Source organism: Mycothermus thermophilus, assembly GCF_041956435.1.
Source record: "Mycothermus thermophilus strain CBS 625.91 unplaced genomic scaffold VTJ04scaffold_6, whole genome shotgun sequence".
NCBI classification, from domain to species: Eukaryota; Fungi; Ascomycota; class Sordariomycetes; order Sordariales; family Chaetomiaceae; genus Mycothermus; species Mycothermus thermophilus.
The window spans coordinates 2,899,720-2,914,796 of NW_027191432.1; the positions used below are offsets into that span (position 1 = coordinate 2,899,720).

Below are 15,077 nucleotides of genomic sequence, written 5' to 3' on the forward strand. Positions count from 1 at the left end.
AACAGGCGGTTGAGGGCCTTCTTCCTTCAGACAATGGCGCTAAGTACTGTGAACAGGATCGAGGGTTGTCCGATGTCTTTTGGACAGGTTGAGTAATAGCTTAGACAACACCTCTCAAGTTAACACTACCCGAATTTGAATTCCCTTTGATGTTGACAACACCGTTGGTGATTATTCAGTCTTGTGTAACGAGGCCTATCATTCGACATCCGTAACCGATAATGAAGCATAGCATTGATATTGTCACCGACGATAAACGGTTGTTTGGGACAAGTGATAGCTGATTTGATTCGGGACTGAAAGTCCAACTCAACAACGTACCTCTGCTCATGCCTGAGGGGCGACGCCATAGTGGGGGTTTCTCCTTTGCACAGAATGGACGAGTACAAACGACATAACTAATATTGGAAAAAAGATGACGAGGTTATTGGCTTGGTCACAATGACATACAGTGCATTGGTATCGCTCGACGTTGTCGTCGTCTTCCCTCATCACTTGCCTGCTGTGAGTCTACCAGCATTGAAGACACACCAGGGTCATCTCATCAACCAGGGAAGTTTCCACGCCCATCCATAGTTAGTACAACCCGAATCCGAGGATCGATCGCAAGAGGGATGGAGAATCCCACACAACTGGATCAGAATCACCACCTCGGTGGTGCCGATGGCATGGTTCAAGAGATCATCGGCTCATAGGGTTACAGTACACTGTGTCTTTTCAGCTCACATCTGTACCACTAGACTGGATGGAATGTTGGATACGGGCGCCACAATTGTATCAAAAGATGAATTCAAATGGCAAGAGATCTCAGAAAACGTGGTTGTCGTGTGCACTGTGTCCATTAAAGATGGGCGGTGGTGATTTCGGTTCGGCGCAGCGACGCCGCGCGACATATTTACAGACATACGCGAGCCGGCAATGTTGGTCTTCGGATCCGGACGCGCCAGTACAACGTTGTAATATCGCTGACGTTTGGGTCAGGCAGGGACGCGTCTGTTGCATCCAGGGCATCGGGCTGGGCATCCGTCATGCCATGAAAGCCAAAGTTCCTTTCTGAATTCCAAAGACAAGGTGATTGTCTCCGTAGCAACTAACTTAGCTATGTTCACTGACACTGGGCTGGTGCTAGGCTAACCAAGTCTCATGTATCGATGCATAGGGATGTTAAGCCTGAATACGGCGTGTGATGGGAGAGTTGTGCAAGGTAAAGTGGGCACTTAGTATGCAGAGTTGGCGGGAGTAAGAGAAGCCTAGTCAAAACTTGAATTGGGCATGGATGAAGGGTGTTGGGTTTAAGATAACTATTTGCAGCCCTGTTCTGTGAATTTTACAACTCAGCCGTTCTCCCTGGGAAGAGTCTCTAGAGACTAGGCATTGAGATATTAATACCTACAACCATAATGATCAGAGACTGGTCCGGTTCTTTTAGGCGGCTATGAACGAATTGGTTACCGGCCAAAGTTGCCAGGTACTGTAGAGTTGAATTTAGATTTTGCTTATCATCAGAAATCACCGAGAATACCAAGTATTATCCTGGAAACATTCGTGACCAATAGACATGACATTTTGAAGAGCGAACAGCTGATTAAAACACACATTCTCAACATGAGGGTTAGCTAGTATTAGGCGAAACAAAGGCCTGTTTCTGTTTCTCTTTTCAAACATCAGGTGGTTATTTCATCGTTTGCCGGCTTCGCCTCGATCAGGTCTGACGAGGCTTATGAGAGTTGATCCAAGGCCATCATGGTAATCAGAACTTTTGAACGCAGTTCTTCTCCAGCCATAACAACTGTTGACTTCTCTCCTGGTCTTGATAAAGTCGGATGGTACAATCTCTTTGAAGAAACAAAGGGGAAACCGTCTCAGCTGAAATGGCGAAACTGAGGTCCATGGACACTCAGGTGCTGCGGAAAAGCCGACGGAGGGTTGACGGAATGGACAGAAGGTTGGTTTTCTTCGCCGGAAGGGAGTTTGTTACTTATTACATTATTCACTGAGGAGACAAGGTACGCCTCGTAGGTCACCGGTTGGGTAAGCATCTCCAATATGGCGCACGTTGAGCCATCATGGAATATTAGAACAGAGAAGCCCGGACTCGTATGGCATTCCTACACCTATCCCAGGTAAAGCATGTAAATCCCCAGGGTGTCAAAGCCATATCATAGATACTAAGCCATCAGGTATTCATATTATTAGATGAAGTGCTGTCAGAAGGTTACACGAGAATCAATCACCGATTTAAGTGAACATCTCACAGTCTTGGTCAGATAGGTGAACTCGAAAATCCAACTTCCGCCAAATACTTACCAGACGACGCCTTCCCGTGTACATAGTACGTATATATCTCCTTTCACTCTCACTTCAAGGACGGGTTTAATGTAACATAATGTCGGGATTGGTATCAAATCAGAGTTATTAGTTCTCAAACAGCAAAGGCAGGCAAGCGCCAGGTATCATAATAGACCCATTCCCCCTGAAGCATCCAAACCCTCCAGACCACGCCACAGCTCAGCGCCGACGCATGGAAACCACACAATCCTCTCCATATTATCTCACAGCAACATTAATATTCCATGAGGCATACACTCATTCCCATTTGAACGCCGCCATCCAAAGGTGAATATCTGTTGGGAAGTCTCACCCTCAAACCTCGCCTTCTTTGACGACCGTCGTCGTCACTTCGCGAGTGGGACCGACCTCTTCAGCCGTCTCATCGCTGAACTTGAGGTCCTCCTCGATGCTGACCGTGTCTTTGATGCGGAGGAAGATGACAGGGGCAGCGATCACGAGGGCACCGGCAACGAGACCCCACTGTCGGTAGGACAAGCCATGTCAGCAAATCCTATCGGTAGCTCAGTTGATCAGGGGGAGTGATGCTATTCAGACATACCGTAGCGCCAAAGATGGTGTTGTAGGGCGTCTTGATGCCATCAAGACGCCAGAAGATAGCAGCTCCGGCTGACTGGATGCCCTTGTAGAAGCCCGTCAGGTTGGCCGCCTTGCGGCCTGAGTTGGAAAGGGCGCCCATGTACCTGGAATGCCGATTGTTAGTTCGCCGCTTCACCCCGTGGTCCGTCTTCACCGGATGGGAACCTACCAGTAGATGCATGTCTGCCAGGCAGCGTCAAAGAAGCCGTAGAACATGTACAGGAACAGGGGCCCAATGTACTTCTCGCCACCGTCTGTCCAGTCGTAGTGGACGTAGTCCTCCTGTGCGGCCGCCTCGCGAGAGACCTGCTTCTTCTGCCAGGCCCAGCCGCCACCCCAGATGACAAAGGTGAGGATAAACAGAACAACAAAGCTGACTTTGGCGCGCAGGGAACGACGGATGCCGGGGAAGTCGAGGGCATAACCGAAGACGATGGCGCCAATGATCTGGCTCACCCAATACATCAGATTGTTGAGGGTGCGGGTGCGGGTGTTGAAGTACCCGCCGTTGAAGTCGTTCATCTGGTAGGTGTAGAAGACATTGGAGGCGAAGAACATGGGGAACAGCAAGATGACCCAGGGTGCCGAGGTGATAGTTTCTAGCAAGCCCTTGAACTCGGTCTTCCAGCTCGGGTTCTTCATCAGAATGACCTTGCTGCCGTCGGCACGGCGGACCTTGTTGGCGTTGCAAAGGGCCAGGGCGAGCACGGCACCAGCGAACATGAGAACGATGAAGCCGACATAAGTGCCGTCTGTAACGTTGGTGGCGCTGGTGGCATTAACGTTCTGGGCGAGCGGCACAAGGGAACCGATGACGGCGCCGAGGTTGAAGATGATCCAGAAGTACGAGATATACCGGCCCTTGCGGTCCTCGGGGGGATAGCTCATCATGATGGTGCCCTGGGCGGTCCACAACAGACCGGCGCAGACACCAAGGAAAGCACCAGCAAAGACAACGAAGCCGTGGTTCTTGGTATGGTTGTAGCAGAGGAAGCTGGCGGCGTAGATGCAGTAGCCGAGGCCACCGAAGGCCAGAGTGACACGGACACCGAGCATATTGGCGAGCGTTCCCGAGAAGAAACCGACAACGGCGAATGTCGAGTACAAGGCGGTGCTGGCATCGTTCTGGGCCGTGGTGTCGACTTGGCCACTGCCGCCCAAGCCGCTCAGGGCATTGTACATGCCAGGGCAAAGAAAGCACACCATGGCTACCATGAGCAGCTGCACGATTGGCGAGGCGTACCAAATCTCTTTCTTGCCGATGTGGACGCCCTTGTACATCCAACCGGCCGGACGCTGGACTGGACCGCTCGGGGCCAACTGGGTTGCGGGCACCTCGGCCGTCTGAGCCTCGGTGGTGGGGCCGTTTTTCTCATCGGCCATGGTGAGATAGAGGTCGAAGCGTGCTCTGGTATCGGCCTGGGTTGTCAATCGTTCAGTCAACTGGTGATACCCAGGGCAAACAGTGACTGACGATCGGTTCTCGTCTTGGTGAAATAAGGGACCGCAAAAACGGGACGGTAGCGGGCCGGACAGTTGTCGGAGGGGGTTGATGGCAGATATGAATAATGCCGGCGCAGCCTGCAGACAAAAATCTGGTTATGCCGGAAGCAGGATTGAAGGTTGGGCTGGCTGACAAGGGCGGATTTGAGGGATGCGACCAGTGGAACACGTCGGTTTGCAGATGCTGGGATCACAAAGGATGGTTACGCCTGGAGATTGGTTGCTGCAGGGAGCCTTGGAGGATACCGTGCCGTTGGAGGCGTCCAACAGATGCAACGATGCGGCGGTGGTTGGACCGGAAGTTGTTTGTATTTACGGCGTAGTATTAATGCCGGCACAATTGAGGGCCAAGGACAAGTGAAGTTGAATATGTCCAGCCTTGAGAACTGTCAACTACCTGGCCTTTGTGTCTCAAAGCACGTAACCACGGGGAAATAAATGTAAGCTTTTCAGAAGTTGGCTTGTTGGCTAGCTGGTGATCTGCGGTGTCGAAATCGGAAGTGTGTTGATCGGATGCAGATTGCACAGGGAGGAAGAGGAGTGAAACATGGACATCGGGACGCTGCATGCAGCTCCGGGGAAGGAAACGCATTCCAGGGAGCTATCCGATGAGAACGATTTCAGCATTCTGGCTTCAGCCTGGGATCAAAGTCAGCATCTTATGATATACATGACACTATGAAACAACATTTGGCGTCCTACACGCTGGTTCTGGCTTGGTTTTCCTTTGCCACCTCCTCACCCACGACACCGATCTTACCCCAGGATCTCAGATCACGGGCACCTGGCGGTTGACCAACGGCCCGACTGTGGGCCAAGTAAAGCTCTCGCTGTGATTGGTGACCTAAATACGGGTGGATCCCGCGTTTCCAACGCCATGCGGCCGCTGATTGGCTGAAGCATGCTCACCCATCCGTTTAGGAAGGAGGAAGCAAGAGCAGCTGAGTCCCAACTGTCCCCCAGCGTTCTTCGAGGTGCCGGCTCTCATGTAACGTTTCTTGATGGAGTGTAACCCAAAGGCTCCTTTGCAACCACAGCTCGAGCTAGGGAAAGTTCAGCTCTGAAACCTATCATGTGCTTGACTCTAGATCAAGCTGACTGCTCGCGTTCCTCCTCACGGGGGTCCAAGGATTGAATATGCTGCTCCAGCATCATCAGGTAGCACATTGCCAATGCAGCATCTGGATCTCGTGTTGCTGGCCCCTCTAGTCTCGTGGTCGCGATTCCCAGGTCGAAGATTCCGGGACATCATCTCGTTCGTGTTCTCTGTCGTACAAATGCTGATCCCGACAGAATCCTACTGTGTAGTGCGACGGGCAAACCTTGATGCATGCCCGACCTCGGGGACGATCGTGTCCCGACAGACTGGGTTCCAATATGTAGAGGTATGGATCAAGGGGCGCAAGAATGCATGGTTAGAGGGCGCCCATTGCCTCGGGTCCTGTATGTACACAGTGGTCTGGTTTTGGGTTCCATGGGGTCCACCGTGTTGGGTGTAAACATTCCAGTGGAGGGATGTTCATGAGGAACATCCGCTGGCAACTGAAACATGCATCGAATGCAGACAGAAGCGACATCCAAGGTGGTCTGTAGTCTTTCTGCCGGGTCCTCTCAGCCCCGTAACTGGTACAACAATGTTCCATCGACAATGTGTGGTGGGTTACAGACAACACGGCGAACGAGAAGTGAACCTCGTGTTAGGGCTGGATGCATGTAGGCCTGGGAGGAGGCCCAAAATGAGGCTGCTTCTCAGCCATGACATCGTTTCGGTGACTTTGCTGCCGGCTTGTATGTACGTACCAACAGACAGACTCCATACATGCTATTCTTTGGTTTACCAACCATGGGATGGGACTTGGAATTGGGCAAAACTGCACTCCAGTGGATATCCCATGAAGTCCAGGATGGTCCACGCATCGGCAGTTTAACATAAGCTTCTCCACAAGACCATCCGGACCTGAAGTTTGCCACCCCGCTAAGAATAGACATCTTCATCGGGCCGCCCGGCCACGGCGGTAGCCTCGTGGGGTGCGGCGGCCCTCGCCGGCTTGGCGGCGCCGGCGCTAACCCAAGCTTGACATGCCGTGGCAGTTCCGCTGGCCCCTGCACCGGGCGGAGGGTTGCTGATCGCCGAGTGTTCCCCACGGGGTGTCCGGACCGACATGTCAAGACGCCGGGCCGAGATGCGAAGTGAAGTCCCGGGTCGTCTCTAAGTAGGTAGGTATGTAGAGAGGTAGATATCTGTTCCATCTCTCCATCCAATCCCCAGCACCTAGACAATTGAATATTGCAATTAAGAGACGAGTAGGTAGTGTATGAAGGCGCTGCCTGGACCTTGGACGACAAACCATCGTCCTTGAACAGTTCCGCCTGTTTTGCCATGTTGCCTTCCAGGCTTCGCTTCCCATCAATTGCCTCCTCTACTTCTATGCAAGGCTCAAAATAACGGCTAAATTTCCGCCAAGACCTTCACTGATATCCGAAGGTTCAACATTGTTCCTGAGAACCCCGCTGGAGAGCGTCTTTGGCGCTGGCAGAGGACGAAAGGAAGACATGTCTGCGGCGACGAGTGAGGAATAACCGAGCTAAAACTCAACCTGCGGTTGAACGGAGCTTCCATTTTCAGTGGCGACGGCGGAGCCGGGCGGCGACCCTAGGGGCGGTGGGTCCCGTATGTGGCAATTGGCGTTGCTGATTGGTCAGACAGGGCACCAGCGGCGGGGATGACATCACTGTCAGGCACGCCGAAAACACAGCAAGTACACTCGAAGTCGAGGACGTTGTGCACGAGAGAGGGGAGAGAAGTCGCAAATATGCGAAGAAAGCTTCGCGGAATCAGGCCACTCCGAATCCGCCAATGAGGGGAACATCTCCAGGGCACCAATTCGTTTTAAAACTCAACAAAACCAGGCAGGATGCGCATGCAATGCGGGGCACATGGACGGCTGGGTTTTCTCCCATCCCAGAGACGCATGTCCCTCAGCGGCGAAATGGCTGGGACCGAATGTACCGTGAGGCCGGTTGCTCCAGCATTTAACTGGTCGGCCTCCCCTCCGGACTATGGGGTTTATCTGAGCCGGGAATCTGCTGGTTGAATAATTTTTGGGGTTTCCCTTGAGATATTTTCTTTGCATTCTCCTTTCCCCCCAGCTCCAAACTTTCTGGTGTTGTGTGGCCGAGTTCCCCTAATCGCCTCCTGAACCATCATCCTCTGCCTCTTGTTTCCTGCCTCTTCATCGCCAGGGACCTCGTCCAGACACCTCATTCCAACATGTCCCAACTCGCGACGGCCGCGCTCAAGGCGCGCATCAAGCGCCCCTCAATGCTCAGCAAACTCTGCAAGCCTGAGGATCTCCTCCATCACTTCCCCAATGGCGCCTACATCGGCTGGTCTGGTTTCACTGGCGTCGGCTACCCCAAGTAAGATCCAGCCCAGGAGCCATTGGGGGTACCATTTCATGCTGATCCGGGCTGTAGGAAAATCCCTACCTTCCTCGCAGACCACGTCGAACAGAACAACCTTCAGGGCAAGCTGAGGTACACCCTCTTTGTCGGTGCGTCGTCGGGTGCCGAGACAGAAAATCGCTGGGCCGCCCTCGATATGATCGAGCGCCGTTCCCCTCACCAAGTCGGCAAGAACATTGCCAAGGGCATCAATGAGGGGCGGATCAAGTTCTTCGACAAGCATTTGTCCATGTTCCCCGTCGATCTGGTCTATGTAAGCTCTTTATCTAGTCCCTACACAACGTCAATTTCCTTCTTGCTAACAATATTAGGGCTTTTACACCAAGGACAGGCCCAACAACCGGATTGACGTGGCCGTTGTCGAGGCCACTGAGATCAAGGAGGACGGTAGCATTGTTCCCGGCGCTTCTGTCGGTGCCACCCCTGAGCTGCTGCAGCTGGCCGACAAGATCATCATTGAGGTCAACACAGCCCTACCAAGCTTCGACGGCCTTCACGACATCACCATGTCGGACCTGCCTCCCCGGCGCAAGCCCTACCTGATCACCAACGTGGAGGACCGTATTGGAAGCAACTCGATCCCGATTGACCCTGAGAGGGTTGTGGGTATTGTCGAGTCTGACTATCAAGACCAGACCCTTCCCAATGCTCCAGCCGACGAGGGTTCTCAGAAGATTGCCGAACACCTGATCGACTTCTTCGAGCACGAGGTGCGCCACGGCCGCCTTCCCCCCAATCTGCTGCCGCTGCAGTCGGGTATCGGCAACATCGCCAACGCCGTCATTGGTGGTCTCGACAACTCCAACTTCCGCAACCTCACCGTCTGGACCGAGGTCATTCAAGATACATTCCTCGACCTGTTCGACTCTGGCCGCCTGGACTTCGCCACCGCCACTTCGGTGCGCTTCTCCCCTACCGGCTTCGAGCGCTTCTACCGCAACTGGGAGTCGTACCACAACAAGCTACTCCTGCGTTCCCAGTCCGTCTCCAACTCTCCCGAGATCATCCGCCGTCTTGGTGTCATCGGCATGAACACCCCCGTCGAGGTCGACATCTACGCCCACGCCAACTCGACCTGCGTCATGGGCAGCCGCATGCTGAACGGCCTGGGCGGTTCGGCCGACTTCCTGCGCAACTCCAAGTACAGCATCATGCACACCCCCTCGACTCGCCCAACCAAGACGGACCCTCACGGCGTCAGCTGCATCGTGCCCATGTGCACGCACGTCGACCAGACCGAGCACGATCTCGACATCATCGTCACTGAAAACGGCTTGGCTGACGTCCGTGGCCTCAGCCCGCGCGAGCGCGCCCGCGTCATCATCGACAAGTGCGCTCACGACCTGTACAAGCCCATCCTCAAGGCCTACTTTGAGCGCGCCGAGTCTGAGTGCCTGCGCAAGGGCATGGGCCACGAGCCGCACCTGCTCTTCAACGCGTTCGATATGCACAAGGCGCTGCAGGAGGAGGGCAGCATGCTTAAGGTTAAGTCGTTCTAAGCGGCAGTATTGTTTTTGGATAGTGTGGAAGATATAAAGGGGACAGAAAAGGGGGAAAGGGGAATCTCGGGCTTGGGATCTGGGGCAGGCAACTGGTTTACTTTCGGGCAGAGTTGGCTTAAGTGAGATGGGATTCATATCTATGTTCACAACTGGAGGCGTTGAATAGTGCATCTAGTTCAGGTACTTAGTTTAGGACGGCATATGCATCATGGTGTTTGGCGTTCCAAGTTTGGCCTCTGCTCGAGTTCGTTGGTGGAGTAATTCGCGAATGGGTACCTCCCTCGAGTCGACACTGTTCAGGATCTCCTAGAAACAAACCATCGACTAACCATGTACATATGTAGTGCACGTCACGAGAAAACAGACAACATCATCTTAATATGTCATAAACGGTGAGTGTGTGTTGTATTTTGTGCTCCTAGTAATATGAACCCAACAACACTCATGCATCAATTATCCACAAGAAGCGAAGAACAACGCCCATCTAATTCTTTTACACTCTCTCAGACACCCCCCTCTCTGAAGGCCTATTTTTGCCACTTCACTTTTCCGATTGTTCAGTAGCACTGCGAGTACCAGTCATTGACGTAGTGGCAGGTGTAAGGAGCCACGCAGGCCTTGCAGCCGTTGAAGTTGAGGCCGTCGCACTGCGCCCACTGCTGCTGCGGGGTGCAGCTCGGGGTGGTAGGGGTCGGGGCCGCGCTGCTGGTGGTGGTAGTGCTGGTAGTGGTAGTGGAAACGCGAGTCGAGGTCACCAGAGTTGTGGTGGGAGGGACGGCGGTCGAGGAGCTGGCAGGGGGGTCGACAACGGGAGCGCCTATGTCGGGACTGGTTAGTGACCATCCATGATTCTGTTTAAGAGCGGAAAGACATACCAGGACCAGCGACGGAGGTGGTGATGCTGCCGCTCTCAATGTAGACGCCCGAGAAGTAAAAGTCCTCGTTGCTGTCCGGGTAGCCGGAGCGGGGCAGCTCGAGAACACCGACGTGCCAGTCGGCGCCGTTGCTGCTGGTGCTGACGCTGACGGGGGCGACCTTGAGGGTCAGCGGGTCGCTGCCGGTCGAGTGCCAGAAGCCGACCGTGTTGGCGCTGAAGTCGATCTCGTAGGCCACGTTGTGCCAGACGTCGGCCTCCCACTCGGTGCTCCACCGGGTCTGGCCGTTGACGCACCAGCGCAGGAGCGTGTCGCTCACCCCCGGGGCGCCCGACAGCCAGCCCGACTTGAGCTCGGTGAAGTGGCTCTCGAAGAAGGCGATCTGGTGCTCGCGGTAGATGCTGGGCGGGTTGACGTCCTTGCGCATGATGGAGAAGTGGTACCAGACCTTGCCACGGTTGATGGGCTGGTTGGTCTGCGGGATTAGCTCAGTGCGGCGCATGTTTTGGCCGTTCCAGTACGCCGTGCTGTCGAGCGTAATCTTGGCGCCCTGCTTGGACCCCGTGTCGGCGGGGTTCTTGTAGTCAGGCGAGAGGTTGACATAGTTGGTCACCGGGCCGTTGCCGTGGATGTACCACTCTGAGAATTGTGTGAGCGGATGTTTGTTCACTTCAGGGGCCAAAGATGCACATACGATAAGGTCCAACCTGGTTCGACCACGACCACTTGTTCAGATCCGCCGAAGACGTGAGGTCGTTGAAGCGGCCATCCCAGAGGATGGTGCCGGCCGAGGCCGAGAGGGCGTTGGCGAGGAGAGCCGAGATCACGGAGACCTTCATGGTGGCGGCGGATGAGGCGGCAGCTGAGGGAGTTGTCGGGGTGCCAACGGTAAAAGGAGTGAGGCGGACATGATGAAGCGGATGAGTCTTTTACTTGAACTTCTTATAGCGAGGCCCCCACGCGTGCCGTTTTCTCCAGCTTTCCCGGTTCTTTGGAGTCCTGGCTATTTCGGCGGCATCTTCACGTAGTATAGCCGACGATGGCGCATGGATGAACAATCTGGAATTCAGGGCTCAACTTCCGTGAGGACGGGCCGTGACCAGGGGGGAGTGCGGAGTGCAGAGTTGCAGTCAGACGGAAGACAAGCCAACGTCTCCCGATTCGGTGATGGTTTCGTTTCAGCGCGGCACACACAGGCGCACCCACAGCGGAGCCTCGCCGGCTTTGACTCCGAGGTTAGACGGGGCAGCGCCAATGATTGGGGGAGGAACCGCGTAACGGCGGCCAAGAGATCGCCGTGGAAGCTTGTTTTGTGCAAGACAACGGCGGAAGATGGCAGCCGTTGCGGGTCCGGCGATCCTGGGATTACCCGCTAGCACCGAAACCGGGGAGACAATCCTCAAGTTGCCTGTTTGGTCTTTTCTAGAAATATATACACGTCTGTTGGGGTGGAAGAAAGCATCTGCTAGGCAGAACTAGTAGTACCTGGGAAAGCCTCTCTCTTGGAAGAGGAACCTCCAGATGCATGAAATTCAGGGGCTGCTCGCTCACAAGCATATCCCCCAACACTTCCTCCGCAACATAACTGGTCCGTATTCATCGTACTCAGATGAGTTGTCGATGCACATGCTGCGAAATGTGCTCAGCTCCGACAGCATCGAACCGCCCTGCCACGCCGCGTACCTTGGGTCAGACGAGGCAGCCACCTCATACGGGATCGTCACGGGGGCCGATGAACCTGCGAAGACCGTCGCCTCTTCCAAGCCTTGCTTTAGCCTCTTTGTAAAGCCAGGCATGAGTGTTGTCCCTCCAACCTGAGAGAGAATCAGCCACCGTCAGGAAGTCTGTTGTTACATGAGCAAAAGTATGCGAGCGCACCACTTACCAGGACCACATTCTGTGCCAGAGTTCCCCTGAAGGTCACGTCCGAAAGAGACAATGTATGTAGGCAAGCAGACGGCAGCCCGACGAACGGCGCAAACATGGGCTCAGTTGCCAGATACCTCTCCTTGCCGCATTGTATTCGCGCTCCGTCTGGCAGCGTGTACTCCTCTTGCTCTCCAGGATCTTGCCAAAGCCGGGGATCGCGCAGAGAGGCGACGGAACACATTGTCTCTTTGAGCTTTACCATGGTCATTTCGGTGTCGATATGCTTCTGCATGGGGATACCAGGGTTAGAGTCGGCCAGCAAAGAACCGAGATACTGCCCAATGTCTCTTCCAGAAATTGGAAAGTCCTGGACCGCGTGCTTCAGGGGAAAGCCCTCATAAACGGGTACCACAGCGGTCCGGCAGTGTCCTGCGTCGACGACAAGTCCTGTGGTGCGGCCCGTGGCGTAGAGCGCCAACGGGGCCGGATCGGTGATGAAAGCAGCAGGGCTTTGGAAGGTCTCGAATATCATAGTCGTGAATTTCTCACTGAGGCAGCACGGTTAGCATATGCCTCGAGACTGCTCAGGACATAGATGGTCAACGGAACACGATGGGATATCTTACGCATCGCTTTGTGACAGACCAATGGGCAAAGTCGCTACAACAGGATGCTCTTCAGACTGTACTTTGAGTTGATTCCACAAGATCTCATGCCACACGGAGCAGACATCATCCATGTTCATACGGTTACCCCTGATCGACCATCGGGTTGCGAAGAGGCGATTATTAATGCTCTTGTCAAGTGCTTCTTGACCGATGTACTTGTCTTTCAGTCCTCTACAGCACAAAGGGCTGGGGTCTGATGTTAATGATAAAACCCTCGGGGCAAGAGTCAATTTGTCACAACTCACTAAATGGTTTGTCTGCCGACAACAGAGACTGATACCATCAGTCATCTTGTCAGTTTAAGGTTGATCTCGAACAGCAGTAATGATTCCGCAGAGCTGGGTCGCGAGTTGACTGACGCATCTCAGAGGTTGGTCTTGTGGCTCCTCCAAAGCCATATTTTGTCGAGTAAGAACTGTCAGGTCTTGGTTAACTATTTTTCTCAAGTCAGCGCATTCGCTCTGCTGGCTCTTCCACGTACCCCGTGTCGATGATAATAACTGGGTCTGGCTTTGATGGGCCCTCACCCAGGATGGATGGTTTTTGCATGTCCAGCGTCCCGGTTTGCTCAGACATGTCAGATCCTTGCTCCTGTTCAGCCATCGCGAAGTTCCCTCAAGCCCTTGCGCATCCTCAACTTGGGTTTGCTAAGGGGTTCCAGGATGTCTCATCAAGATATTAGCCAAGTTCGTGATCATGATAATAACGGCGAGGAGGTTGTGATCTTGGATTTTGAACAAGCGGGGGTGCTGGGAGTTTGAATCCCTCGACTACTGGAGCTAGAGTCATCGGAGCTGAGCCCCAGCCACGCAATCAAGCAGGCAGCTGGGCTCCGCCAAGACGGTGTCAGTGATTCGGAACCTGGGAGTCTTCGTTGCAATGGGGATGGTTTCGCTCAATTTTTTGTCGAGGCTTCATCCAGATCATGATTTCGGACATGCGTTGTTGCCCCACTCATACATGGTGCTCATATTGCTCATATTCTTCATGTTATGTCCGTACTCGGCGCTGCTCTAGACAATTCTTACCACAACATCCGGCTCCTCTTCCAATATCTCCGGTACTACGTGCCTGAAAGCTGGCGGCCGTACTCTTCGCTCCGTATATACGAAGACACCCGATACGCCTATAAAGACATTCGTCTTCCGATGAAGGTCCAGTCCACGCAGTGGTGCGTTCCTCGGAGCGGACCTCTGAGAGAACCAGACACCAATAGGGCGTTGTGTTCCATCCCCCATGCGCAATCTTACTTTAGCCATGTTGCGTGCGATGCCCGACAGGGCAGGGAAGATGTCTCTCTCCTTGGTCAGAGCCAGCCGGCTGTAGTCCTCGACAATGTTGCGCCAAACGAAAGCGAGCGCATATATTAATGTCATATCGCCCCCTACTGATTGGGAACGCCACGACGCTATGGATGGCGGCAGGCGAAACCACCAGGAAGCCCAGCTCGCCAATGCGTAGTAGTGCTTCGGCCGGGAATAGATGTCCCAGAGGCTGGAACTTTGTGTCGAAAGACTGTCGGAGCTGATTTCACTCTCGTTTGGCTCGCTCAAGGAGAGTGAATCCATTCCCCGGCCCAGCGTTTCGTCGTCATGCAGAGTGCACTGACAAACCACCGTCTCAATGCACTCATATATGAGCTCATTGGGACCAAAGTGGAGGATGCGAGGCGAGAGCAGGCGTTCCTGGAAAATCCAACCGCGGGATAGGGTGGGGAAATCGAGGGGTAAGCGGTCTTGGAGACGGATTCTATCCCTCGGGTGGTCGATGCAAAGTCGAAAGCGGACTTGGTCACTTCCGATGTCAACCGTATGGTATCCCCTCGCCTTCTCCCTTGGCACGTCCCCATACAAACCGCCATATGCGTCCGGGGATCGAGCTGTTGATATAGTCACCGCGGCTCCGCGATAAACATCACCCATCCGACTGGCCTCGCGTCTCCAGTCGTCTTCATCATCCTGGATGATACACAGACTGTCAACCCACAGGTACTGAAACCCCAAACGGCGCGTCAGGTCCACCGTGTCACGAATGGTTTGAGGTAAGCTCTCCCAACTGATTCCTGAAGGAGAAGAGTGCTCTTTCAGGTTTTCAGTCAGCGTTCTCAGGAACGGCTTGCGGCCCCAGCAGTACGAGAGAGCGACATAAGGGGCTGAGGGGTCAGTTGGCTTTGGGATGTGAAGGCGTATGCGGCCTCCGGAGAGGTCTAAGATGCGGGTTGGGAGAGAAGCATCGGAGTGATATGAGCTGTTGCAGAGCCGATAGAA

General features: G+C 54.1%; 6 protein-coding genes across 6 annotated transcripts; 3 read left to right on the forward strand and 3 right to left on the reverse strand.

The window, feature by feature from the left end:
* Positions 1-1,605: 1,605 nt before the first annotated feature.
* Positions 1,606-2,620, forward strand: VTJ04DRAFT_9468 (uncharacterized protein; the record flags this gene model as incomplete). Its single annotated transcript, XM_069368018.1, has 2 exons — positions 1,606-1,611; positions 2,420-2,620. 2 exons carry the CDS (start codon positions 1,606-1,608, stop codon positions 2,618-2,620), a joined length of 207 nt encoding a protein of 68 aa, XP_069216289.1.
* A 23-nt stretch (positions 2,621-2,643) lies between these two features.
* Positions 2,644-4,311, reverse strand: VTJ04DRAFT_9469 (uncharacterized protein; the record flags this gene model as incomplete). The annotated part of the gene is made up of 3 exons (XM_069368019.1): positions 2,644-2,811; positions 2,891-3,032; positions 3,098-4,311. 3 exons carry the CDS (start codon positions 4,309-4,311, stop codon positions 2,644-2,646), a joined length of 1,524 nt encoding a protein of 507 aa, XP_069216290.1.
* Positions 4,312-5,761: 1,450 nt separating this feature from the next.
* Positions 5,762-6,625, forward strand: VTJ04DRAFT_9470 (uncharacterized protein; the record flags this gene model as incomplete). The annotated part of the gene is made up of 2 exons (XM_069368021.1): positions 5,762-5,816; positions 6,417-6,625. The coding sequence occupies 2 exons, from the start codon at positions 5,762-5,764 to the stop codon at positions 6,623-6,625; spliced, it is 264 nt and encodes an 87-aa protein (XP_069216291.1).
* A 1,077-nt stretch (positions 6,626-7,702) lies between these two features.
* VTJ04DRAFT_9471 (uncharacterized protein) lies at positions 7,703-9,395 on the forward strand (the record flags this gene model as incomplete). The annotated part of the gene is made up of 3 exons (XM_069368022.1): positions 7,703-7,851; positions 7,909-8,149; positions 8,208-9,395. The coding sequence occupies 3 exons, from the start codon at positions 7,703-7,705 to the stop codon at positions 9,393-9,395; spliced, it is 1,578 nt and encodes a 525-aa protein (XP_069216292.1).
* A 560-nt stretch (positions 9,396-9,955) lies between these two features.
* On the reverse strand, positions 9,956-11,112 carry VTJ04DRAFT_9472 (uncharacterized protein; the record flags this gene model as incomplete). Its single annotated transcript, XM_069368023.1, has 3 exons — positions 9,956-10,215; positions 10,274-10,912; positions 10,968-11,112. The coding sequence occupies 3 exons, from the start codon at positions 11,110-11,112 to the stop codon at positions 9,956-9,958; spliced, it is 1,044 nt and encodes a 347-aa protein (XP_069216293.1).
* Positions 11,113-11,820: 708 nt separating this feature from the next.
* VTJ04DRAFT_9473 (uncharacterized protein) lies at positions 11,821-13,413 on the reverse strand (the record flags this gene model as incomplete). Its single annotated transcript, XM_069368024.1, has 3 exons — positions 11,821-12,087; positions 12,159-12,690; positions 13,292-13,413. The coding sequence occupies 3 exons, from the start codon at positions 13,411-13,413 to the stop codon at positions 11,821-11,823; spliced, it is 921 nt and encodes a 306-aa protein (XP_069216294.1).
* Between the last annotated feature and the right edge of the window lie 1,664 nt (positions 13,414-15,077).